This window comes from Aegilops tauschii, chromosome 2 (genome assembly GCF_002575655.3).
Source record: "Aegilops tauschii subsp. strangulata cultivar AL8/78 chromosome 2, Aet v6.0, whole genome shotgun sequence".
Taxonomy (NCBI): Eukaryota; Viridiplantae; Streptophyta; class Magnoliopsida; order Poales; family Poaceae; genus Aegilops; species Aegilops tauschii.
This window is the reverse complement of record NC_053036.3, coordinates 182,821,974-182,848,500: the sequence shown is the minus strand read 5'-3', so window position 1 is coordinate 182,848,500 and position 26,527 is coordinate 182,821,974. Positions and strand designations below refer to the sequence as shown.

General features: G+C 44.0%; 2 protein-coding genes across 9 annotated transcripts; one reads left to right on the top strand and one right to left on the bottom strand.

The window, feature by feature from the left end:
• Positions 1–3,394: 3,394 nt before the first annotated feature.
• LOC109765979 (cleavage stimulating factor 64-like) lies at positions 3,395–4,350 on the top strand. The gene has a single exon (XM_020324750.4). It carries the CDS (start codon positions 3,490–3,492, stop codon positions 4,180–4,182), a length of 693 nt encoding a protein of 230 aa, XP_020180339.1. The 5' UTR covers positions 3,395–3,489; the 3' UTR covers positions 4,183–4,350.
• Positions 4,351–6,423: 2,073 nt separating this feature from the next.
• Positions 6,424–26,187, bottom strand: LOC109765977 (protein unc-13 homolog). 8 transcript variants are annotated; one of them, XR_012202232.1, is made up of 27 exons: positions 25,745–26,018; positions 24,831–24,904; positions 24,563–24,738; positions 24,421–24,485; positions 23,763–24,099; positions 23,255–23,321; positions 23,001–23,154; positions 22,537–22,704; positions 22,342–22,452; positions 22,026–22,235; positions 21,835–21,936; positions 20,973–21,203; positions 12,253–12,327; positions 11,849–11,920; positions 10,922–11,107; positions 10,690–10,848; positions 10,413–10,505; positions 10,126–10,197; positions 9,810–9,927; positions 9,230–9,408; positions 8,606–8,687; positions 8,375–8,469; positions 8,168–8,274; positions 7,870–7,947; positions 7,693–7,788; positions 7,345–7,440; positions 6,424–6,994 (listed from the first exon to the last, which is right to left on the bottom strand). XR_012202232.1 is itself a non-coding variant. In XM_020324747.4 (27 exons), the coding sequence occupies exons 2-27, from the start codon at positions 24,836–24,838 to the stop codon at positions 6,824–6,826; spliced, it is 3,324 nt and encodes a 1,107-aa protein (XP_020180336.1). In that variant the 5' UTR covers positions 24,839–24,904; positions 25,745–26,187; the 3' UTR covers positions 6,424–6,823. The 8 variants fall into 8 exon arrangements, 6 of the variants coding, with proteins under 6 accessions (XP_020180336.1, XP_073364407.1, XP_020180335.1 ...); XR_012202231.1 differs by lacking the exon at positions 25,745–26,018 and adding an exon at positions 25,146–25,551 and having other exon boundaries at positions 21,835–21,932; positions 22,022–22,235; XM_020324747.4 differs by having other exon boundaries at positions 8,359–8,469; positions 25,745–26,187.
• Between the last annotated feature and the right edge of the window lie 340 nt (positions 26,188–26,527).

Sequence of the window (26,527 nt, the reverse complement as noted above, 5' to 3'; positions counted from 1 at the left end):
AACTATGAAGCAGAAGCGAAATCATGGAAATCGTTGTGGTCAGTAAAGGTACCAGGAAAAATTAGGAATTTCCTCTGGAGACTTGCAAAGCACTCAATCCCAACAGAAGATGTAAGACTACACAGGAATATGGCGACCATAGATCAGTGCCAGATATGCGGGGCGCAGGACTCATGGTGCCATTCCCTACTGGAATGCACTATGGCCCGCTGCGTGTGGGCTCTTACAGATGATGATATATCGTCTCTTTTACAGGCTACAACAGAAGGGAATGCCAAGAGATGGATCTTTTCATTGATAGAAGTTATGCCGCATGCACACCTAATAAAAACTGTTGTGACGTTGTGGGCGATTTGGTCGGCACGCCGCAAAGCAATACATGAAGGAATTCTTCAGAGTCCTCACGCCACTAACTCCTTCGTTATCAGTTTTTTGCGGAGCTTGAAGCCATTAACGAAACAAATCAACAACAGCCTCGTCAAGGGATTGTGGCATCAAGGAGCGCAGATGCGAGGTATGAATGGAGGGCACCAGCTCCTGGCATGGCAAAAATCCACGTTGATGGGGGTCTGGAGCGAGTTGGGAATGGAGGATCATCAGCAGCATTGTGCCGGGACCAGGATGGCACCTACCTGGGCTCTTCGGCGATGGTTTTCAGCGATATTCATGACCCGGCGACACTAGAAGTTCTTGCATGCAGAGAAGCTATGGCACTTGCGCAAGATCTCTCTTTAAGAAGAATAGTTATCGCTTGTGATTGCAAAACAATGGTGGAAGAGATTCATAAGGGATCGGCTGGCTCTTACAGTGTGATCATTAAGGAGATTGAAGCTTCAGCAAGGGATCTTGATAGTTGCGTTTTTATTTTTGAAAGTCGTGTTTTGAATTTTGAGGCTCATAGTTTGGCCAAGTTTTCTTCGTCTCTAGCAGTGGGTCGCCATGTATGGCTGGGCTTACCCCATGACCCGTTTGCAATTCCTGTAAACCGAACCACATCTTAAATAAAGTGTTGGTTTACCGCTAAAAAATGAATTGTACAACTTTGTTTCTAAAAATATATTTATAACTTTTCTTTTTGAGGGGGAAAATGTACAACTTCGGGATCAGATACTTGTTGCTTCAGACTCTTTGGCAATCGTCAAGAATATAGAGACCAACTCAGGTGGTGTTAATGCTGCGGTGATCCAGGAAGCTTTCTGCTTGCTCCTTTACCTATGAATCCAGACGTAGAAATTTTGAGGTAGATAGTTTAGCAAAGTTTTTGTTTTCCCTCAATTTTGATAGACATGTGTGGTTAGTTTCACCACATGGCATTGTAACCATTCCTCTGAACATTTCGGTTGAATAAAGCATGAAGAGGTTTCTAAAAAAAAGAAAAAAGAATTGCAAAACTTCCCATTACCCCTTGTGAATGAATTGTTTGGGACCCTGATAAGTGTCATACGTGTGGCGCGAACACACGGCAACTCCGAACATTTTTATGACAAGTTTAGTGACGCGAGGATGGCAACTTTATGTTCAGATGGCAAGTTTCAGTTTTTTTCCTTTTCTTTTCGGATGACAACTTTAGTTGTAGAAAACATCAGGGCCAGAGTGCTTTGTGCCACATGGACACTTATTATTTAGGATTATTTCGTAGGGTCCTCCCAGCGCATGGACGCCAGATATTGCGGTTCTTGCAAAATTAGTGCTTCAAGGACTAAAATGTGGTTGGATGGTTAGATGGACAGTGGTATCCCCAGCCCATCAGGGTTCAATTCGTGGTGCTCGCATCTATTCAGCATTTATTTCAGGATTTTTGGCGATATGCGTTCAGTGGGAGGAGACGTTCCCATTGACTACGAGACGCCTATGGCGACTTCGTAAAATCTCAAGATAATATGCCGACTCTGTTTTTCGGAGGTGCTCATAGGGGTAGGGTATACATGTGTGATTATTTGATAGGGTCCTCCCAGCGCATGGACGCCAGATATTGTGCTCCTTGCAAAATTAGTGCCTCAAGGACCCAACTGTGGTTGGATGGTTAGGTGGACAGTTGTATCCTCATCCCACTAGGGTTGAAGTCGTAGTGCTCGCATCTATTCTGGATATATTTTAGTATTTTCGGTGATACGTGTTTAATGGGAGGAGACGTTCCCGTTGACTACGAGACGCTTACGCCAACTTCGTAAAATCTCAAGATGATATGTCAACTCAGTCTCTCGAAGGTGCTTACAGAGGTAGGATATAGGAGTACATGTGTATGTGCATATGTACGGACGTTTGCATATGTGCGGTGTTAAAAAAAAGACACCGACTTATTTTGCATGCTCAATCCATTTTTTTATTTTGCAATATTTCTTGGAAAATGCGACTAATGTTTGAAAATGTGCAAAATTTCAATATTTGAACAAACGCGAACAAATTTTGAGAAGGTGAACAAAAATTGAAAAAAAATAAACAATTTTTCATATAGGCTGAAATTTTTTTAAATATACATTGAACATTTTTGTAATCTATTCTGAACAATTTGCAAATACACATTAAACATTTTTGTGATATACACTAAACAATTTTAAAATACACGTCGAACATTTTTGTGATATACATTGAACAGTTTTTAATACATAATGAACATTTTCTTATGATAATTTTACATTTTCTTAAATATACAATGCACAGTTTTGCAATACACGTTGAACTTTTCGTATAATATACAAAATTGTGAACAGATTTTGAAATGAGAACATGTTTTGGTATTCCGTGCAGTATTTGATCTTTTAGAACAAAATATTTGAAAAAAGAAAAAAGAAAAGGAAAAGAAAGAAAAAAGAAAAGAAACGAAAAAGGAAACAGAAAAAAAACGAAACAGAAAAACTGTAGCGCCTACATGGGCCCGCCCAACTGTGAGCGCCTTCAGCGGATGCACGACATTTCGACGCCCACGAGCGTCAAATAGGATCCACCGTTTTTTGGGGTTCATGGCATTTTTTTTTAGGTGATGGCATTTTTCTATATATAAAAGAACAACTTTTTTTTTTGAGCCAGATATAAAAGAACAACTAACTGGGCCTTTTTGGGTCAATCGGGGTCCTCCCGGCCTGGCACATAGCGAAAGATTCAAAGGATGGACTGGAAGGTATGCATGAATTGTACAACTTAGTTTCTAAAAAAAAATGTACAACTTTTCTTTAAGGGAAAAAATGTACAACTTCGGGATCAGATACTGTGTTGTGTTAAAAAAAAAGACACCGAGTTATTACGACGCGTCCCTAAACCACGCGCCCCTGAACCGACTTACGACATCGAATCCGAGTCTTGAACCACGCGCACCTGAACCGACTTACGCGCCCCTGAACCGACTTACGACATGAGACGCGCTTCCAGAGAAAAAGGACGCCGAATCCGAGTCTTGAACGATGATGATTCGACTCCATATATTTCGCCAAAGCCTTGATCCAGCCCGTCTCGATCGCATTTGGCCGTCTCAATCGACTCAGGCTGCCAATCATGGACAGCATCGCTGCCGCCGCCGGCAACTGCCGCTGCAGCCGCGTCGTCTACGTCGGCAACATCCCCTTCAAAGCCGAGGAGAAGGAGGTCCGCGACGCCTGCGAGCTCATCGGCCCCGTCCTCTCCTTCAACCTCGCCGCCGACGCCGACACGGGGAAGCGCAAGGGCTACGCCTTCGTCGAGTACGCTGACGACGCCACGGCGCAGAGCGCGTGCCGCAACCTGCACGGCCACCGGCTGCTCGACCGCGAGCTGCGGGTCGGCCTCGCCGAAAGGGCCGGCGCGGCGCGCCGGAGGCGCCGGGGAGACCACGAGCCGGTCGGGATGGAGGACGCCATCCACGCCGCATCCCTCGTCAACGACCGCGGGCGCCTCGCCGTCGTGTCCTCCGTCACGCGGCACCTGGCGGGCGCGTCCAGGCACGAGCTGCGGGAAGCTTTGGACACGTTCGAGAACTGCGGCCCCGAGAACTGCAAGGTACTCACGGAGTACGTCCCAGGGCTGGACATCGCCATGGAGATGGTGCAGCGCCTGCTCGACATGGCTGCAGCGGACGATGCTGCCGGCGAGGCAAAGAGGAAGAAGCGGGTGAGCGCCTGTCCGCCGCCGGACGATCACGGCGCCAAACTGATGAAGCTCGAAGACGGCGGGAAGGCTACGCCGGTGTTCGCTGGAGTTGCCTGCGTCTGAGAAGGAGAGATCGACGCCTCAGCAAGTGCGCCATCACGAGGAGTCTTTCCTTGCTTCCATGTACATGTACTAGATCAGGCGAAACAAAACAGTTTGTACTACGATTGTACTCCTATATACAGTATGATAATGCAAAATTTACATATGACAATATTACTACTATATATTTGTTTCACAGATTCTTGGGTTTGCGTCAAAGTTACATTATCCCGCAAAAAAAAAAAGTTACATTCTTGTGAAAAAAGAGATGAACTTGGTTATTACACGAAAATGAAATCAAAATCCTAGGGCTGAGCTTCAAATCAGAGGGAGACTCAAGTTGAGTTCATGAAATCAAAAGTGGACTTAAACCAATTTTATAAAATTCGCACTAACATTGCAGACCACAACAAATGACTGCGAAAAATCACATTGATCTTAACCATAAAAAATCACCTACAAAATTGTAAAATTGTAGGCATCAGTTCTGAAACCACACAAATAGACCAACATTCCCATCAGACAAAAATGCCATCAAAATCCAGCTAAAAACTCCTAAAAAAAACAAGGGTAAGACATCTAAATCTTTCCTGGGCAGAAGCAATCAATCAATACAATGCCCATGAATCAGAACTAGCGTATGGTTCCCTAGCTTCTACTGCTAATAATGCACAATTATTACAAAATACGCTTCCTAGGTTGCACAAGGCCGAGAACCCCTTCAAGGAGTAACCTTCAAGGAGTGTCCAGATTTCCCCCGTAAATCAGGTGCTCGGGGAAGCTGAACTGGGTATCTTGAAATGCTTCTTTACATAGTGTGATGTCTCTGAATCATTTCTGTGGCATAGGACCCTCAGCAGGGTTTTGGAGTCATTTTCGAATTTGCTTTTGCCCCCTTGAATCAGGCTCGTCACGGAGGTGGATCTGCTAGCGCTCACGTCGTCTCCGGGGGGGGCGGCTCAGGCGCCCTAGCCGCCGTCGCCTCCAGGCCCTCCCTTCCCCCCCCCCCCCCCCCCCAATCTCCAGCGTCGCCGGAGGAGGCCGGTGAGCGAAGCTCGCCCGGCGGACAGCGGACCTTCCTCCTCTCCTCGCGAGGGGATCCTCTGGGCGAAACGTGATGGCGAACCTGGTCGTCCGGCGTGGAGGCAGAGTGGGCGTGATGGGGCGGCGGCCCGATCAGATTCCGGCGGCGGTTGTGCCTCCACGGCTGCGGGGGCAACGTGGGGCCGGCCATGGCAGCTGGCGGCGGCGGATCTGGGCCCCCCACCCCGGATCGGTTCCCCTCCAGATGGTGTGGGCTCGGGCGCCGGCCTGGCGGCCCTGAGCAACGATGGGCGCGCGCCGAGGTTGCCCCCACTCACCGGCGTGGTTGGGGGTGGCCAAAGGTGTGTGCGTGAGGCCGGCATTATTCGGAGTCAGCTCTGACGTGCGCGGCGGTGGGAATTTGGCAGGCGGCGGCCGGCTGTGAATCCCGGTAACGTCATCTCCGACTCGATCAGCTCCGGTTCGTGCTAGTTCCAATACCTACCCGATGCTGGCTAGACGGATCTGACGGGTGGGCATGGATCCGGGGGAAACTCCAGGCCGACGTGGCAGCCGCACCAAAGTCGACGCCCTCGGCGCCGATTCCCTTCCTGAAGGCTTCGGTGTGGATGCTGCCGGCGAGGCAAAGAGGAAGAAGCGGGCGAGCGCCTGTCCGCCGCCAGACGATCACGGCGCCAAACTGATGAAGCTCGAAGACGGCGGGAAGGCTACGCCGGTGTCCGCTGGAGTTGCCTGCGTCTGAGGTGAGATAGATGCTGCAGGATCACGAGGAGTCTTTCCTTGCTTCCATGTACATGTACTACTAAACCGTTCTTGATTCTTAATGTGTAGATCAGGCGAAACAAAGCACCTTGTACTACGATGTACTCCTATATATGATAATGAATTTTTTTTCTTAAGCGTGCGTTTTCAGAAATTCTTTCTTGTGTTTTTCATGATGTTACTAATTTACTACGTATGATAATGTTACTGCTATATACTCCCTCTGTCCTATAATGCAAGACGTTTTATGACACTAAACATCTTACAATTGTGAGACGGAGGGAGTATTTGTTACAAATTCTTGGGTTTCTATAACCATCGCTACGTCAAAGTTACATTCTTGTGAAAACGAGATGAACTTGTCATTACACGAAAATGAACTTTTAAGTCTTTAAATTTCCTAGGGTCGAGCTTCAAAACAGAGGGAGAATCAACTTGAGTTCATGAAATCAAAAGTGGACCTAAACCAATTTTTATAAAGTTCACACTAACATTACATACCACAACAAATGACTGCAAAAAATCACATTCATCGTAACCATAAAAAATCACCTACAGAATTGTAGGCATCAGTTATGAAACCACACAAACAGACCAACATTCCCATCAGTCAGAAATGTCATCAAAATCCAGCTAAAAACTCCCCACAGAAACAAGGGTAAGACATCTAAATCTTTCCTGGGCAGAAGCAACCAATCAATCCAATGCCCATGAATCAGAACTAGCGTATGGTTCCCTAGCTTCTACTGCTAATAATGCACAATCATTACAAAATACGCTTCCTAGGTTGCACAAGGCCGAGCACCGTCCATCCGTTATATGTACCTTCGAGGCGTTTCCAGATTTTCCCCGTAAATCAGGTGCTCGGGGGAGCTGAACTGGGTATCTTGAAATGTTTCTTTACATAGTGTGATGCCTCAGAATCATTTCTGTGGCACAGGACCCTCAGCAGGGTTTTGGAGTCACTTCCGAATTTGCTTTTGCCCCCTTGAGTAACTTCGCGCAGATCATCAATAAGCACACGGGTCTGGGATAAGAAATGACATCTAGTCATTTACGAATATGATTACAGCAAAAGGCTACTCGATTTCTTATACTACAGCATCCCCAGTCCCAAGTCTTGACAACTCGACAGCACACTGCTGAGCAGTCTTTGATTCAATTATGTAATATTTTCTAGAATTGGACTGTAGCTAGTTTGAACAAAAAAGAAATCACTAAGTGCACTCTAGTAGGCATTTAAAGCATTATGCATATAACTGGAGATATGGCAAGGTCATTATAGATGGTGCTTCTCAAAAAAGAAAATGGTTCACTTGTTCTATCAGTATTAACCAATTCCCCCAAAAGGTTCATGAGAAATTTAATCCAAATTACCTCTTGCTTGATCAGATTTATTACAGGACGAACACGCGAGACCAAATTCTCAACAGTTCCACGAGGCAGCCCATCTCCGCCAGATATGAAGAATTCCTACGGCAAAAAAAGGGGCAACTTTTTTAGGCAAGCAAACAAGTAGTCAGAACGGGTTAAGACAACATTTTATTGGTCGGACAGTAAAGATAAGGCAAGATTGAATATATGTTCCAGACACATGATAAGCATGTTCGTTATAGAATGATACAGCCACACACAAGATGTCCCTTGTATATACCTTAAGACAACAACATATTTACTGGTCAGACAATAAAGACAAGGCAAGATGTTCCAGACACAACAATATACCTTAAGAATTTCAAGATCTTCCTCCAAAAGAGGGGCATCATTTGGAGAGAAGACGCGTGTAGGACCTCCATCTAGTATTACCCGAACTAAGCCATCCTACCAAAAGAGAAATTACGACAAAATTATAAACAAAACTTTTTACATCATCTCACTGATTTCAACAGCCAAAATTATCACCAGGGATGCTTGCAGAAGCCCTGTAACAACACGATCTCGCAGTTGCTCCACAATGACGTCACAGAGTTGAGCAAGCACCTAAAGATTGAGCATTGACATAAAATAAATGCCAATTAGTTCGACAGAAGCTTAGTAGCTTACCAGCTAGACTACAAGTGGAAACCTTTAGAAAGAAATGCTAATAAATATGCTTGTCCAAAGTATGAGGTATCAGCATATGCTTAGCATTTGATGAAAACCGAAATTCTGACATAAAAACCGTCCATAAGATTCCTCGCATGCAAACTTATGAACGTACCAAATCAAGCACTTCGACAATAGTGTCCAATCGAGCTTGCGAAACACTGTTTTTGTACATATTGTCGATGAATGGCTGTTGGAGGTCCCAAAATATGACCTTTAACCCTACGAAAGAAAAGATGCAAACTTCAACATTGACAAGCTATCAGCTTCCAAGTACCACTGCTGAGTGCATACACATTTTCTTACCTGTAAATTCACATACCCGATCAATAGCAGCATTGATTTCTTTTCTACTGCCATCAAATTGATTCTTCTGATTGGAGACTACGCTCTTTGACTTGCCGTTCATTGATCGTCCTAACACAGTCAAAATATTTTGAGTATATAAATGAATTAGTTTGATCTATGTGGACTAGACCAAACAGATTAAGTGGCAATCTTATCAGAGTATCCTACAGATGAACTGATTACTTTTTTTAAGATGCACACTTACTGATGTTAATTTTATCACTTTGCCTTTTAGCCCACCGCTCACTTATGCTGTCCTCCAACTTGCCTAGCTGGCTTATAGCATACTGTTTGGATATTAACAAAAAAACTTCCAGTTCAGAAACTCTCAAAGTAATCGAAATGAACAAGAGAATAGCAAGAACATCAATTATCAAAAGAATGGCATGAATCTTGTTGATGTAAATCATGGTTAAATAAAAAAGAATGCCATGAATCCTGTTGATGTAAAAATCATGGCAATAGCCAGTACCAGCTATTGACTCGATACTAGAATATTGTGTCAAGTCCAGAGCCATCAGGACAATCAATAGGGGAACAGCATCAAACCAGAAACCGTGAAAGATACAGCCAGTTACAAAAGATATATTTAATGTGACTAAGCTATAGCAGGTTAGCAGCATAATTATAAACTCCATATCTGAAGTCTACAATTTAAGGAAGACTGCTCCAGCGTAAGTTGCCAACCATTCCAAAATATTCTATGAAAATTGCTATGTGTTTTTTCCTTCTCATTTACATCTTTGTGTACCAAAAATTGCTCAGGAACTTGGTAAGTCATTCTAAATAAAAGTAACATAGCAGCATCAGTTGTAAGTAACAAACTCACATATAGACTGTTAAGCCGCACACATAGCTTTGACATCGTAAGTTGAACTATTTCACTCGATTTTCTCTCATCAACAGGTCTGACTTCTTGGATTTCCTTTTTTACGAAAGCTTTGATTCCAAGCTCCTTTTTATATCGAGTAAGGACAGGAACAGGTGGAACTAAATCTTCTTTGTCAACTGCAAGCACACAAAAACCATTATCAATTAAGAGCTAGAGAAAATAAAGAGGGTTAAACCAAAGCATGAGGGTTAAAATGAATGAGATAGATATTTCTTTTGTCCATACTAGATACTATCTCAATTATACTATATAGCAGGGACCATCTATCTAAAGCACAATTTTATAGGTTTGTGCTCTACAACAGATACTCCCTCCGTCCCAAAATAAGTGACTCAGCTTTATACTAACTTTGGTACAAAGTTAGTACAAAGTTGAGTCACTTATTTTGGGACGGAGGGAGTAATATTTGACTTTAGAGCTACTTGACAGGAAATAAAGGTGAAGGGAAAATATATAAACGTCCAGCAAGATAAACAGAAAGGTACTTAAGGAGAAAGAAAATGGTGATGATACAAACCTATGGGTTGAGTAACAAGTTGTGTATAAATTTGAAATGCCTTGTCGATACCACGACAGAAGCTATTTAATTCCCCAATTCGCATAGGAACCTTAAATGCAAAAAATTGATCTGCAGTCTGTAACAGTTCACAAGTGATCATTAAATTCACAAAGACAGTTCATTTATCAATCAAAACATTATATTTTAAACCATTAAGACATGTACATAACTTTGAAATATTGTGGCATAGAAGAGAAACAACCTTAGAGATTAACATGTAAGGAGAAATTAATGAACAAAAAATTAAAGAGATAATGGAGGACAGAAGCAACACCTCTTCTATGATTCTATAGACTTCAACAATAGAACCCCCATGGCGTTGTTGAGGGGATATAGGATCCCAAGTCTGTCAAACATAAAATTTTAGCATAGAGAAAATGGTGCGGAAAATTTATAAGAACACTCGATGAGTACCAAAGTAATGTTAGGAAGCAAAGACAAGTGGCAGGGGAAAAGGATATACTGTAACAAGTGGCAGTAAAACAAAATGCTCTAGCATACCCAGTAAGATGTTTACACAAACTCAAAAACAGAGTCATATATAAAAAGGAATGTGCTAACCTCTTGTTCAGCAGCTCTTTTAACCCAAGTTTCGACTCTCTCCAGTTGCCCATTCACCCAGCGTAAAACAACCATGCCCGATTTACTTTCAATCTGAGATAAACAAAAAGGCAGCAAAAATCAGGATAAACACACAAAGAAGCCTCAATGCAATAATGGATGCTAGAGGGGGGGGGGGGGGGGGGGGGGCATGACCATAGCACGTCAATTGTCAAGGTGACACCCAAGCAATTTGTGTTTTTGTGATTGTTTCTAGTTGAGGAAGAAAAGATCTAACCTCATAAGGAACTAGCTTTTGTCTACATAGACTGTCCAAACCATCGTCACCCACAACAGAAGCCATCACTGACATTATGTACTGCTCCAAAGAATCAGCTGCCGGAAATACGGAAACTACGTCCTCCGTAAGATGCTCAGCGTGCTCAAGAAAAGGTCCCTGCCACAACTTAACGTAAGCATGCAGCTTCACAAGGTTATGATGGATTTAACAGTTATTTATTATAACTTACCAATTTGTTTCCATACAGTTTATGGAGAAGGGAAGCAGAAAGAACTGCTGCCTGTGGATGCCATCTTGACAAAACTGGGGAAAAAATGTTTGCCTCTATCTTCAATAGCTTCTTTGTCTCCTCGGCTAGAGATGCTAAAACATGCTCATGCGATGTGTCAGCTTTAATCTCTACGGAATGTGCAATCTGAAACAAAACAAAAAATAATCCATAGTGTTGACATATAGATGGAAGTAGGAAAGTACATGACCTATACAACTACAGATTGCACTATATGGATATAGATAGCGATGTCCACTTGAGTTGCAGACAGGGTTTCCGATCCAGTACACTAAAAAACTAATGATCTGACCAGAAAAAAAGTTACAATTAACAGTACAAATATGAAGATATAGAGTATAGCATTTATATCATTTGATATGCAGATGAAACCACGTGCTTAAAACTCTTATACGCATGTAGAACATGAATATTGCATAGAAGGCCGCATGTCATACTGACTTTTCACTTTTGAGGAATACAGTGACCAGGAACAGACCAGAACAAATCCTCTAGACCAAATGCCAAAAAGCATACATAAAATTTGGGGCAAAGAACCAAAATACAGTCCTACTAAATATAACAGAGGTCATGCCACATTCAAATATACAAGATTACAAGGTGATCGAACACCTCTAACTGCAAAGAATCTCACCAACGGTGGCAATAACATAGATTTCTAGAAGTGAAGGTGATCAAATACAACACAACAAATCCATGTAAACTATAATGGACCAACATTCAAGGTCTGCATAAGCAGGCATGGGTGAATAAGTGATCTTATTATATCCATCTCATGATAAAATGAGAAAAATACATCAGGAAAGAATGATCAGCAATATTAGAGCTACACTACAAAAGAATAATTGCAGCTGCAAATAAGGTCACCTTCATGAAAGCACTTTTGACAGAAGAAGTGATGTAACGGTCAATCTGGTCTCGATCAGGTGACTCCATTGCCTGATGCAGAAAAGCAGATGCAGTGCCAAATCAGATTTGTATGTATGTGCAAACACTAAAGTTCTGATTTTCCCCATTCTGCAGCGCTTGCTATTGAGAACAAAAGGTTGCTACTGTATACTACCACAAGTTAGAAGACGAGAAGTGTGGTGGTTAGAGACCATTTTGTGAGGAACACTACTAGATTTGTTTGTACTCAAGTGACTTGCTCAAGAAATGCCTGGAAGCGTTGGTGCTCATACGTACACTGGCCACAGGCAGACGGTCTGACTTTTAGATTAAAAAAGGTATATTGGATGAGAAATGAAGGATTGAATGTAAAGCTTCAGCACCTTGTCATTTTCTTCACCAAGGATTCGCCTAGTAAGCATTGCTACTGTTACGATATCAACCATCATACTGGAACCCTGCAGATGTAAAGACAAATTTAATGTGGGGAAAAAATAAGACCGTCATTACAAACAAAAATAAGAGATGAACAGGTCCACTAGAATCTACACTAGCTTAGAGATAGCAGATCCCAAATGGTAGTCTGAACAGAACAGAAATAGCAACATGCACGGTGGAAGTGAGGGTGTTCAGTCCTGTTCACCAGATCCCAAATGGTAATTGATACCATCGAAGATCACCAGGCGGAGGGGAACATGAAGATGGCATTTTGTAAAGAGCATCTACATACAGACAGTGCACTCTGAAAATAGAGAAGAATGTCTGCTCGGCAACCTGAGGAAGAGGGTTGCAGCAGCAGAGCTCGGGAGAGCAGGAGCATGGAAGCTCAGCAGAAACAGAGGGCAGATATGGCGTGTTGAAAAGCAGCAGCCGCCAGAAAAGAAATCAACATGGTACAGATGGCATGGTGGCTGCGCACACTCGTGGCGTGCAGAAGAACACAGAGGAGAGGGAATCAACCAGATCGATCTTAAAGGAGCCAAGTGAAACAAAAAAATCGAACCTTAGAAGCCAGCTCTTCATACCATGATATGAATAATGACTTAATCTATTCCACGGACTCTATGTCTAATACATACATGTACATGAGAGGAGATAAAGTAGGAATTCTAGGACAAAAGGAATATTATAAAGAGTGCTACAACAATACAATTATCTCAAACAGTTCCCACCCACCTGGGTTCAACCTCTAGGATCAACATGGTGTGCCATATTTAATCGAAGTACATACATATGTGTGTTCGGTGCAAAAGTGTGCACCCGTGTAACATGAGGCTCCTATACCTCTACAATAGTTGTAGGGCTTGTAGTGGATGCGCACACGCGAGTACTGTGGCGGATCAAAGAAGATCCATCTGAGACGCAGAACACGGCATCATACCGCCGTCAAGCCCTGGGCTGAAGGACTGTAAAACCGCCCGCACATGTGTGTATGCAACGTAAATGAAAAAAAATGGTGGACTAGAAGGAAATTATGTGCTCAAATCTATGTGCAGGTTAGATCAAATATGAAACACACATGAGCCTAACAAGCACAAGAGATGAACATGACAAGCTTGACAATAGAAACTATGCCTGCGAACTTTAAATGGGAAACTTGAATATACAATTTGCATATTTTTATCATAGCAAGGCACATGCAGTCATTCAGTAACAAATGATAAGCAACCAGCAATAATGATGGGCTGCCTTATGCGTATATGTGTTGCAACATTTGGTGGTGAATAACAAGGAGGTGGCTAGGCAGCGCATAGGCGCTCGATGGACTGCTCAGGCACACCCATCATATTAGAAAATTGATGTGACATGTCATCCTAGCCTATCAAAAAAGGAAAGTATGTACTCTCCCATCCTCAGGTTATCTCAGCCGAGAGACTACGTGCATTTATTTGGGGTTTCAAAAAAATTTAAAAGTCATAACTTTTGATTCGAGTGTCGGAATTTAGATCCGTTTTTACTATTGGGTTTCTCGCGACGAGTTCTTCAAAACTAGATCCCATATGAGTAGGTTTCGACAAACTTTTTTTTCCGAGCAACTTTGTGTGCTACAGAGGCAACTTCAGTGCTACAGGAAAGTAACTCCTTGTTTCCCTAGTATGACTACCTATCAGCGGAGGATCCTTCTAAGTTGGTTACCATGACTACCAATTGACTAGCTTCACCTCTAACTTGCCTACCATAAGGACACCCAATCACCCCAAATGTCGGGATCGACCTCTCTAGACACCTTTAACCATCCAATGACGGTCACCAATTTGTTTGAACTAGTCCATACGTCCCGAATCCTCCAAACCGAGCGACGAGGGGGCGTTCTCAGGGCCCCTCAGCGTCCATTGCTCCCTCCGACATGAAGCTGGATCCCATCTCCTCAGACAACAAGAGGAGCATAACCCGCCAAGTATTTTCAATCGTACCAAGGGATCACACCCCGAGGAGATAAACTATTGACACATCTCTATGACACAAACTTGAAAGGTATCTAAAACCTTTACGTATTAGCCAAATTATGGTCTTCGTAATGTTTCTGTTCATGAGGACCGCCCAACTGGATACATGGTTTTAGACAACTGTATGGTTGATTGTGGGCAACTGGATGCATGGTTTTAGGCAACAGTATCATTGATTGTAGGCAACTATGACACCTAAAAAAAGGGATAAAGAACATACACATGTTCATTTTTGGAGGGGGTCACAGATAAACTTTATCCCCTAAAAACACTGCATGGTTTTAGTTATGTCCCCATGACCAGCTCCACACCGCTCCCCCTCTATGATCATTCGCCAAGTATTTATGATCATACCAAGGGATCCCACCCCGAGGAGATGAAATTCTTGATGCATCTCTATGACAGTCTTAACAGAAAGGTATCTAAAACCTTTACATATTAGCCAAATTATGGACTTGGTAACGTTTCTGTTCATGAGGATTGGGCAACTGGATTCATGGTTCTAGACAACTGTATAGCTGATTGTGGGCAACTATGACACCTGAAAAAGGGATAACGAACATACACATGTTCGTTTTTTAGGGGTTCAGAGATAAACTTAATCCCATAAAAAACTTCATGGTTTTAGTTATGTCTCCATGACCAGCTCCACCCCACCACCCTCTATGATCATTCACCAAGTGTTTACCATCATACCATTGGATCCCACCCGAAGAGAAGAAATTCTTGACACAGCACTGTGACACAAACTTAATTGAAAGGTATCTAAAACCTTGAGATATTGGCCAAATCGTGGTCTTGGTAATGTTTCTGTTCATGAGGATTGCGCAATGAGATACATGGTTTTAGGCATCTGTATGGTTAATTGTGGGCAACTATGTTATCTTTCATGTATTGTGCATAAAAAAGGGATCCAAGTATCTTTTTCTGTGTGTGTTTGTTGCTTTTGTTGTGTGATAGTTTTTTCGAAATCCAGCTGTGATTTGTGTGGTCGCCGAGGTCACCTGCTGCCTCCCTCCGACTGCGAATCACGGCGGGGTGCGAGCGAATCCCCTCCCCTTCTCTCGTCGTCTCTTCGACGGTAACCGACAGAAAAATGGGGTGGGGGTGGGGGTGGGAGCGGCGCTTCCACACCAGACAGGAAAGCACCTGCGCACAATTTGTGCAAAATCGAATTGCTCGGGTGGGTGCGCTCGACGTCTCCAAATAGTGCAGCTGCACTAATAAGCATTTGGGGACAAGTTATATGTGAATTTAGTGAACAGGATAGTCATGGGAGGCAGCTTATAATTGTTAAGTATATATGTTGTGTTTCTCTTGTACAGGCCCAGGCCCATAGTCTAGAGTGAGGCCCAGGCCCATGTAACCTTGTATATATCTCTCTCCTCCTCAATACAGAAAACTGTTCGGTCATTCTCTCTTCCTCACGTTTCCTAACATGGTATCAGACCAGGACCAAACCCTAGTCCCTCTTCCAGCCGCCACCCATGGAATCGCCGCCGGTGAGGTGATTCAGGCGGATCTGTCTGGTGAGGAGACATCCACATCGCTGCCCCATCCCATCTTCGTCATCAACCTGTAGGAGCTGCTCTCCAGCAGCTCCTCTGTGTGTCCTCACAGCTACTCTGTGAGAATACTTCCCCTGCTCTCCAGCAGCCATCTCCAGCAAGCTCTTGGTGCCTTCCCTGCTCTACAGCAAGCTCCAGGCGTTCCCCTTCTATCCAGCAAGATCCAGCAAGCTCCACCTTCTATCCAGTGAGATCCAGCTCCTGTTTGTGGCTGTCTGCTGCTCTTCTCTTGTTGCTGCCTGCAGCTGCTATCAGATTGGGTGTTTCCAGCTGCTGGCCGCTCACCACTATGGCAAGAAATGATTTCGGATTTGGTTCTTTGATCATAGATATCAAGCTTGATGGTTCAAACTACAGGGAATGGGCATTTTCTGCCCGGACTGTCTTGAGGACGGCTGGTTTTGTTTCTCATCTGACAGATGATCCACCTAGTCCAAATGATGATGCAGCAAGGAAGTCTTGGCAAAAGATCGATGATCGTGTGATGGGAGTTTTAATTCTGGGTGTTGAACCCTCACTCCGAATGAGTCTTGAGCATCACACTTCAGCTAAAGAGATATGGAAGTACTTTGAGCAGCGCTACCTTCAGCCCAGCAGTGCACTTCATTTCTCCTTGTTGCAGAATTTACACAACACTCGGCAGCCAGAAGACATGTCCATAGAAGAGTACTATGGAGCTTTCACTCGCATCACTGGGCAGCTAGGTTCCATGGTTCCAAAGGGTAATTCTGGTTGTGAGTCATGTGCAGCAAAGGAAAAGTATGACCATCAGACTCTCATGTTTCAGTTTGTGATGGGTCTCAAGCCAGACTTTGAGAACATTCGCACTCAATTGCTTGGTCGTACGACTCCTCCCACCTTGACAGAGGCACTTGCTAGCTTGATCGCTGAGGAGACTCGTCTCCGTTCTCTTGGGGCTACTTCTGCGCAGACTCTACACACTAGTGTTCTGGCTTTTCCTCAGCGGCCAGGTGCCTCCAAGGCCACACCTTCAGCTGTCGTCTGCTCGTTCTGCAAGAAGGCAGGACACCACAGAGATGGTTGTTTCAAGCTTCATCCAGAGCTGTTAGCTGAGTTTCAGGCTAGACGGGCCCTCAATCAGCAGCGTCGTGCACCCCAGGCTCCTTATCAGCAGCAAGCGAGGGGTGCTTCTGCATCTGTTCTCTCTCAGCCCGCTGTTGCTGCAACCCAGCCTTGGGTTCTGGACTCTGGAGCTTCTTTCCATGTGACCTCTGATCACTCTCAGCTTGTGTCTTGCCAGCCAGTGCGGGATGGTGCCTCTGTTCAGACTGCTGATGGTACACCTTGTTCTATTACTCATCAGGGTTCTCTTTGCACATCCAAGTTTTCTGTTCCTGCCATCTCCTTTGCTCCAGAGCTGTCCATGAATCTTATGTCTGTTGGCCAGCTTGCTGATATGAACTACTTTGTTGGTTTTGATGACTCATTTTGTTATGTGCAGGACCGTCAGAGCAAGAGGGTCATTGGAACTGGCCATCGCCGTAGAGGATCCACATCCCTCTACATCCTTGACACCTTACACCTTCCTTCAGCTTCCACCACATCCGTGTTCCGGATGGCTGCATCAACATCAAGATCCACTTCGTCGTTTTCTTTTGCCCAATGGCACCATCGCTTAGGTCACTTGTGTGGTTCTCGTTTATCTACCCTTGTTCGACAAGGTGTTTTGGGTCATGTTTCCATAGATGCTGGTTTTCACTGTAAGGGTTGTAAGCTAGGGAAACAAATACAGCTTCCATACTCTTCCAGCACTACTCATTCTAGTCATCCTTTTGATTTAGTGCACTCTGATGTATGGGGTCCTTCCCCCTTTGTTTCGAAAGGTGGCCACAAACATTATGTCATATTTGTTGATGATCACTCTCGACATACTTGGGTCTATTTTATGAAGCATCGTTCTGAGTTGTTTTCTATATATAAGGCTTTTGTACATATGGTCCATACTCAGTTTTCCAGTGCTGTTCGTGTTTTTCGTTCTGACTCGGGGGGGGGGGGGGGGGGGGGGGGGGGGGTATCTATCTACTGCTTTTCGCGAGTTTCTCTCATCTGAGGGTACTCTCCCTCAGCTTTCATGCCCTGGTGCCCATGCTCAGAATGGCGTTGCTGAGCGTAAGCATCGCCATATTGTTGAGACAGCTCGTACCCTTCTGATTTCTTCCTTTGTCCCCACTCATTTTTGGGGTGAAGCTATCTCAACTGTTGTTTATCTTATCAATCTCCAACCTTCTACTCGCCTTGAGGGCAAGTGTCCTGGTGAGGTTTTGTTTGGTTCTCCTCCCACGTATGACCACCTCCGTGTCTTTGGTTGTACTTGTTATGTTCTTTTAGCACCTCGTGAGCGTACCAAGTTGACTGCTCAGTCTGCTCAGTGTGTCTTCCTTGGATATAGTCTTGAACATAAGGGCTACCGTTGCTATGATTCTTCTGCTCGCCGCATTCGCTTTTCTCGCGATGTCACTTTGTTGAGGATCAACCCTTCTTCTATTCCCCTTCCACTAAACCATCATCCTCAACTTCTTTAGAGTCTACCTCGTTTCTTTCACTTCCACCTATCTTTTTAGATGAGTCCATAGCTGAACAACCTTCCTCTGTCCTAACATCAGAACCATCTCCACCACATGTTTCATCTCCTTCCTCACCAGCTCCTTTCACTCTTCCACTAGCTCCACCTCTAGATAGTCTTCCTTTCCATTACACTCGTCGTTATTCTACTCCTCCAGTCAGTACTTTCCATTACACTCGTCGTTCTAAAGTTCCATGTGACACGCAGTCATCTATGCCTTTGTCTTCTACTCCTCCAGCCAATACTACTGATCCTTGCACTGACGGCTCTTCTCTAGCAACGCGATACAAAAAGGACTTATATGCAGGGGCTGTTTCTGAGCCTAGTACCTATCAGGAGGCAGTTGTGTCACCTGAGTGGCAACTGGCTATGTCTGAGGAGCTTGCAGCCTTAGAGCGTACTGGTACATGGGATTTGGTACCATTACCTCCTCGTTCAGTCCCTATCACTTGCAAATGGGTGTATAAGGTTAAAACCAAGTCAAATGGTTCTGTGGAACGCTACAAGGCTCGCCTTGTTGCAAGAGGTTTTCAGCAGTCTCATGGGAAAGATTATGATGAGACGTTTGCTCCTGTTGCTCACATGACTTCAGTTCGAACTCTAATTGCTGTGGCTGCTACTCGGTCATGGAAAATTTCCCACATGGATATGAAGAATGCCTTCCTTCATGGTGATTTACATGAGGAAGTATATATGCAGCCACCTCCAGGTATCAAGGTTCCATCAGGTCATGTTTGTCGTCTTCGAAAGGCTCTTTATGGGCTTAAGCAAGCCCCTCGTGCCTGGTTTGAGCGGTTCAGTTCTGTGATTCAAGCTGCCGGTTTTTCTCCTTGTGAACAATTCCAGATGTCAGATTTGGGGTCTCTCGGCTATTTTCTCGGGATTGAGGTCGAGCATACTGATGATGGTTACTATATCTCCCAGCAAAAGTACACTCAGGATTTGATTCTTCGCTCAGGTCTCACTGACACGCGCACTGCTGCTACACCTATGGAGCTTCATCTGCAGTTGCGTCCTACTGATGGCACTCCTCTTGAGGATCCCTCTCGCTATCGTCACATTGTCGGCAGTCTAGTGTACCTCACAGTGACCAGACCTGACATCGCACATGCAGTCCATATTCTCAGTCAATTTGTCTGTGCTCCCACCTCAGTTCATCATGGTCACCTATTCCGAGTCCTTAGGTATTTAAGGGGAACTACATCTCGCCGCTTGTTCTATGCTAATTCCAGTCAGCTCCAGCTTCATGCTTACTCTGATTCCACTTGGGCGAGTGATCCTATTGATCGTCGCTCGGTCACTGGCTATTGCATATTTCTTGGTACATCTCTCATTGCATGGAAATCAAAGAAGCAAACTGCTGTGTCTCGCTCCAGCGTCGAGGCAGAGCTTAGGGCTCTCTCTACTACTACAGCAGAGATTGTATGGCTTCGCTGGTTATTGGATGATCTTGGTGTCTCATGTCATACACCAACACCTCTTCTTTGTGACAACACTGCTGCTATTCAGATTGCTAATGATCCAGTCAAGCATGAGTTGACCAAACACATTGGTGTGGATGCCTTTTTCACTCGATCTCATTGTCAACAATCCACTGTCAAGCTACAATATGTCCCATCAGAGCTTCAAGTCGCAGATTTCTTCACCAAGGCACAAACTAGAGATCAGCATAGGTTTCACACTCTCAAACTTGGTGTATCAGATGCTCCTGACCCACCTTAAGTTTGAAGGGGGGTGTTAAGTATATATGTTGTGTTTGTCTTGTACAGGCCCAGGCCCATAGTCTAGAGTGAGGCCCAGGCCCATGTAACCTTGTATATATCTCTCTCCTCCTCAATACAGAAAACTGCTCGGTCATTCTCTCTTCCTCACGTTTCCTAACAATAATGACTTCTCCTTGATAGGCAATCAAGTTGCTTTCCTGTAGCACTAAAGTTGCCTCTTTAGCACCCAAAGTTGCTTAAAACAGAAAGTTTGTCGAAACATATCCATATGAGATCTAGTTTTGAAGAACTAATCGCGAGAAACCCAATGGTGAAAACGAATCTGAATTCCGAATCTTGAATCAAAAGTTATGCATTTTTAAAATTTTATTAAGCCCAAATAAATGCACGTATTTATCCTTTTTTAACTGATTTGTATAAAATAGGAGCGTTGGATGGAATGAGGAACAGATACTTTCCTTTTTCGTAGTGTAATGATGACACAAAATGCTAATTACCCTTTTTTTAGTGTGAGTTTTTTGCGGTGTACCGCGCGGCGCTCGTGAAGCCCAATTAATACAGCTGCACTATTAAGCATTTAGGGAATAACAAATCAGACATAACCTGCAGGGAGTGGTACATGATTGTATTACTCATCTTCACTGACATGGTACATATTTACTGTATAAAGCAAACAAACCCAGATCTATTCCTTGTTGAAATGAAAGGATTAGTTTCAAAGAGGTTCACTTGACATGCATGTTAGGTGCACATTAGCAAACCAGGATTGAGAAAACAAACCTCTGAGAAGTGCAGATGATAATCATTCAATTTCTTGTCCACCCATTTCTGAACTGGAGACAGGAAAGACTGGAAAAACGTGAAGTCCTGGCAGCTATCATCGGCATCAACAGAACTACGTAGACTTTTCAAGTGTAAGCGTTCTTGTGGACCACGCTGTTCCTTCAAGGGTATCTTCCTCAGATGCTCAATCACAACTTTCAGGAGTCCTTGCTCGCCTGTAAAAACAAACTGTGTTGCAGAACACATTAATTATCATACTATGGTGATGGTGTCATGGTGACTTGGTTCATGGGCTAATAAATTAGTAGCATGCTACTGAACAGGACTACATATTTAGTCCAGTATGGTTTATGCAAGAGCATCTTTTGATCTCAAGAAAAACTAATGACCCAGTGGTTACTGGTTTTAGATATGATTCACCACTTTAACGATAATCCTACATTATGACAGGCTTAACTTGAACTACTTTATTATGAAAAGGCATCATTTCCATAAATGGTACAGGCAAAAGGGGAGTTTGCACTAAGGCTTTTTTCAGATAACTGTCTCTGAGGAAAAGGTATCATTTCCATAAAATGGTGAAGACAAAAAGTGGAGTTTGCACTAAGGTTTTTTTTTTCCAATAACTTTCTCTGACAGACTGACTATGAAGAGAAAAGGCTAGAAGTGCTGTCACTAAATACTGGATAAGGATGAGAAGATCCTCCCTTGCTTTTGGCTCACTCGGAACTCTTAAAACTAAACAAGCTGCCATAGAGATATCTAAGGCCAGCCGCAGCATAAGCACAAAATACTCCCAAGAAGGATACATGTCAAAAAAATACCAAGAAGGATAGCCTCTTCTTGATTAGTGCTTTACCTGTCGGAATAATACCCATGCATAGCACGTATCATGAATTATCTCTGTGATTCCTAGTATACGCCAAGTTGACTTTAGGAGCTCAAGGATTTCTTCCACTTCCTGGTTGATAAAAGCAAAAATATGAGACAAATATTGCAACCAATGGGGTGGACAGCGGAAAATGGCAAACAGGGATTTGAAGTACTGGCCTCTGTGAGTTTTCCCTCATCTAAGGTGTCAAAAACACTGCCAAGCATTTTTTCATACAAGGCGGCATTCAGATGGTAACCATCAGCCCAATGACAAACCTCACCGGTAAGATCACCACGAGCAGGCCTTTCAGAGAAAGATGTAGCAACTTCTCTCAGTGAACGTAGGCATTCTGTACGTTGAACCTCCGCAGCAGATGGGGATAGGGACTAGCAAACAATACAACATCATAACCTCCATTTAGTGTATAGTTCATATAGTGCCTATTTGAATAAATAAATCAACCATAAGAACTAACTGCGGTAAGCATAAAACCTCAGATTCTTCAATCTTTCTGAAAAGATTTCTTAGCTCATTGACTTTTCGACCTAACTCTCCAAATCCAACAACAGGATGGTTTATTAGGCCCTCCTCCAGCATGTTCAGCTAAGCAAAGATATAAGCAGACCTTATATTGTTAAGTCATGCAGGTATGGTTCAAAATCATTAAAGCACAAATGGATGGCTAACCTGTCTTTTCTGCCAACGAAGATATGCCTTCATGTCGGAAAATTCAGCTCTAGATATACAGCACAGTAGTTCCAGTGGTATCAAGAGATTGTCCATCCGTTTTCCAACTTTACCCACCATAGCATTGAGTAGCCCCTGTCTAGTCCTAATATCCATGGACTCCGTTATCTATTCAAAAGCAGAGGGGTGAAGGAGGTAAGCAGATGTAAGATTAGCATTCTGAGTATCTTTATTAAATTTGGTTGTTCACAAAAATATAAAAAAGGAACAGTAACCTTAAACTCAACGAGTTGCACTATATGCAGTTTCAAACAGCAAAAGGGATTTGCAAGCTACTAATGTTGAAATGTACAAATATAATTTCAAGTGAGTGAAATAAATATATAGTACAGAACAACAGAAAACACAAAGGCGCAATTTTGCCTTCCAATTTATTAACCAGGAACAGAGGCAAGACAAGTCACCTCAAGTTGGGCTCTCAAGATTTCAAGCAAGCCAACTAAACCTGGTTGCCGGTGAGTTTGCGATTCAGCACTTTCACTCTTACTACGGCCAAGTTTCCTCATTAATCTGTGTCTCTTCTCTTTCTTCTTTTCTTTCTTAGGAACTATAAGCCCCCTATAAGCAGTAGAAATAGGTTAATTACTATGATAATCTTGGAAACCGTTCTCTTCTGATGAAAACACTATGCTCGACACAGTGAACTGCACAGGCCTACCCTGAAGCACCAGCAGCAGCAACAAGGATTTCATATGCTGCTTCACGAAGATCATCATCTGTGATACCTGGAAGAGTAAGACAGATGTTGTTTTCAATAACTTTCTTTAGCCGATAGTTCAGAATTCAGAGTCAAACAAAGAGATCAACGATGGCCTAGTTACATCACTAACTAAAGCAAACGCCTTAACTTCTTTTATCCAAATAGTTTAATATTACAAATTAACATGTTTAAGAAGTAACTGAAGTGAATAATAATGACAACCAAGTTATTGTTCCAACAACAGAAGTGAACGCCTTCACATGATTCCATAAACTAAAGAAAGCGATAGTGCATCACTGGCAAGTTATGAGACAACCAACAAAATGCATGTAAAGGCAAAAGGGACAGATAGAATATCATCGAAATTGTCTGTAGTAGCAATAGCATGATAATTATTGTACCAGAACATAAGGCATGGCTAGTTAAGTTCAATCTATTCTGATAGTTGCCAATTAATAACTATTACCTGTTTCAAATAATGGTAAGCGCAAGGATAAATCGTTGGCATCAGTTTGATGCCTCCTAGAAGCCCTTCGACTATCGAATTCACCTTCATCATCCTCAAAGTCTTCAATGTCATCTATGGTTAATTCCTTCTCGGTGGGGGAGTCCAATGATAATGATTTTGGTAAGTTTGTAACTGATGATGGCACAGCAATTTGTGGTTGTTCAACAACTGGTGGTGGTACCACAACTGGTGATGGTGCAGTGGCAGGGACAGAGGGTGGTTCTCTTGTTGGTGCTGATCCAGAATATTCAGGTCTTGTAACTAAATAGAACCCTTCGACATCTCCTGTGTTATCCTGAAAAAACAAAGTTGAGGTATATGAAAACTCAATGGGAAATGAATTTTAATGACTCTGATCATGGTCTGCAAAACAAAGGAACTAAGCATGTAGCCCAATGTGAAAATTTCAACACTGAAATTGGGAAGATTATATAAAAATGCTATGAGGAGCCATTTGGTATCCATGGGCATTCAGCAGAATGATCAGTAAAGTAATACAGGCGGCGCTGTCATGAATGTTTGAAATTCCTAAATCATATCGTTCCTCCTTTGCCAAATGGTAATTTTTAGAAGAAAAAAAATACAATACATAAAGAAACCTTAAGTATAAACTCACGACATATGGGTAATCAAGGCTGTCATGATAAAGCCGGATGGCATCTCCAAGGTCAAGTGGATCCCCTACAACATCAAAGGATCATCAGTACAAATATAAGGAGACAAAGTGAGATACTTGAATGAGGCTACAACTACTTCACCTTTCTTAGCGCAATTGAGGACGTAATCAACACTGACTTGATCGATATCCACATCATCCAGAGAGATAGCACCAGGCGGCATTACAACTTTCTTGATCAAGTTACCAGAAAGGATGTAATTGAGCAACACATGGCGATCACGGCGATAACGTTGTAGCAGCTCAACAGGATTTTCTCTGGTCAAGTTGAAACATGGTGAACTTAGTTTACAACAGAAGCTTAACGCCGCCTAAGAATGGAAGGATGCCTGTTCTGAAGCGATCATTACTCGTCCATATTGGGTGCAAGGGAGACAAAAATCTGAGGATGGACTGCCAACTGCTTGCCACCGGCGCAATGAACCTGCAAACAAAACAAAAAATCCAATGTCTGTTAGATGATGCGGGGAGCGGATGGAAAACGTTAGCTCGAGTGTTTACGATGAAAACAGTGAGTGGACTGCAAATCGTGTCCTACAGTTGGCACATTGTGTGTGTCCAAAGCAAGCATGAACCAAAGCTAGCCGTCAGCTAGCTCTAGATTTCGATAGTTGAACCAACGGGCAAAGATGAAGGGGAAGAAGAGGCGCGTACTGAGTACTGACCGAGAGGCTTCGGGGGGTGAGGGGAGGACCTCACCGGCGGTGGAGATCCAGGCGAAGAGAGGGGGTGCCGCGATGGAGAGAGGTGGGGATGTGAAGAAGGGTAAGGCGGAGTGGCGGCGGTGGAGAGATCCAGAGGTGGGTGGGTGGGATGCGGCGGCAGAGATCCGGAGGGGACGCGGCTGGGGTTATCGGGAAAAGGCAGCAGCGGAGTTCAGAGTTCAGGCCATCAGACTTGAGAGAGGAGGGGAGAGGAGGGGCCAAACGAGCAGCAACGCAAAGACGTTCCTGTCCCCGTGGCAAACTTGAAATTCGTGCCGTCCCCCGGGCAGTCAGGCCGCAAGTTCTAGGGCCTGTTCTGAAACACGCTAGCTTCTGCAAAACTTCTCGTAGCTTCTGCCCCGACTTCTCGCTTCAGGTGGCGCTACGCGAACCGTTCTGGAGGCGAGGCAACTTCTCGTAGCGCCTGAGTGAGTTGGCAGCCCAGCTGGGGCGTTGAAGCCCAGCCTCTTGCCACCTACGTAGCCGGCTGGAAGCAGCCCATTTCGGGCTAAACTGCACAGAGGCTGAAAAAAGGAGAGAAACGAGCTGGGCGTGCTCACCTTGCTCGGGATGGGGAAGAACAGCGGTCGTCCTGGTGTCGCAGCTCCTTCCACCCCGCGCGTAAGGCGGCGCCGAGGACGGGATCCCGCAGGAATCAGCCTGGGACGGCCGGATCTGTTGGCGGAGGAGAGATTCCGGCCGGCGACGGGGGCTGCCGGGCCTGGCGGCGGGAACGGCGGCGACGACGGCTTGACAGGAGAAGACGAGGGTGAGGGGAAAGATGTGAGTTAGGTGATGTGTGCGGGCCGAAGCGTTTTCTCTGGCGGTGGCAATACGGTGGTAAATAATCAGAACTATTCCGAAAATTGTGGAGCTGGGAATCCCCGGCTGCAGAAAATTGGACTAGAGACCATGATGGCTTCGTAGATTTCAGGGAGCATATATGAGAAAAAATTGCTGATGACTCGCTTTTGCTTATGGAAGCCAGGGAGGAGAGTGTGGCAGTGGTCAATGACATTCTGGAGATATATGAGAAGGGTTCTGGGCAGAACATAAACCGTGATAAATCCTCGGTGCTTTTTAGCAAGAATACATCACGTCAAACAAAGGAGTTTCTGTTGCAACTACTTGGACTGCAGAACGAAGGCCAGCAGGGAAAGTACTGGGGCTTGCCGTGCTATGTAGGAAAATCAAGACAAGCCTGCTTTTAGTATATACGAGATAGGATCTGGGAACTACTGCAAGGTTACAAGGTGAAACTCTTATCAAAGAAAGGGAAGGAAACACTTATCAAGATAGTCGCTCAAGCTATCCCAGCCTATGCCATGTCATGCTTCGACCTG

Coding starts and splice junctions, on each gene's coding strand:
- LOC109765979 (XM_020324750.4), top strand. CDS start 3,490: ATGGACAGCATCGCTGCCGCCGCCGGCAACTGCCGCTGCAGCCGCGTC.
- LOC109765977 (XM_020324747.4), bottom strand. Junction 22,453..22,536: donor TTCGTTGGCAGAAAAGACAG/GTTAGCCATCCA, acceptor ATCTTTGCTTAG/CTGAACATGCTGGAGGAGGG. Junction 8,688..9,229: donor TGCGGCTTAACAGTCTATAT/GTGAGTTTGTTA, acceptor ATATCCAAACAG/TATGCTATAAGCCAGCTAGG.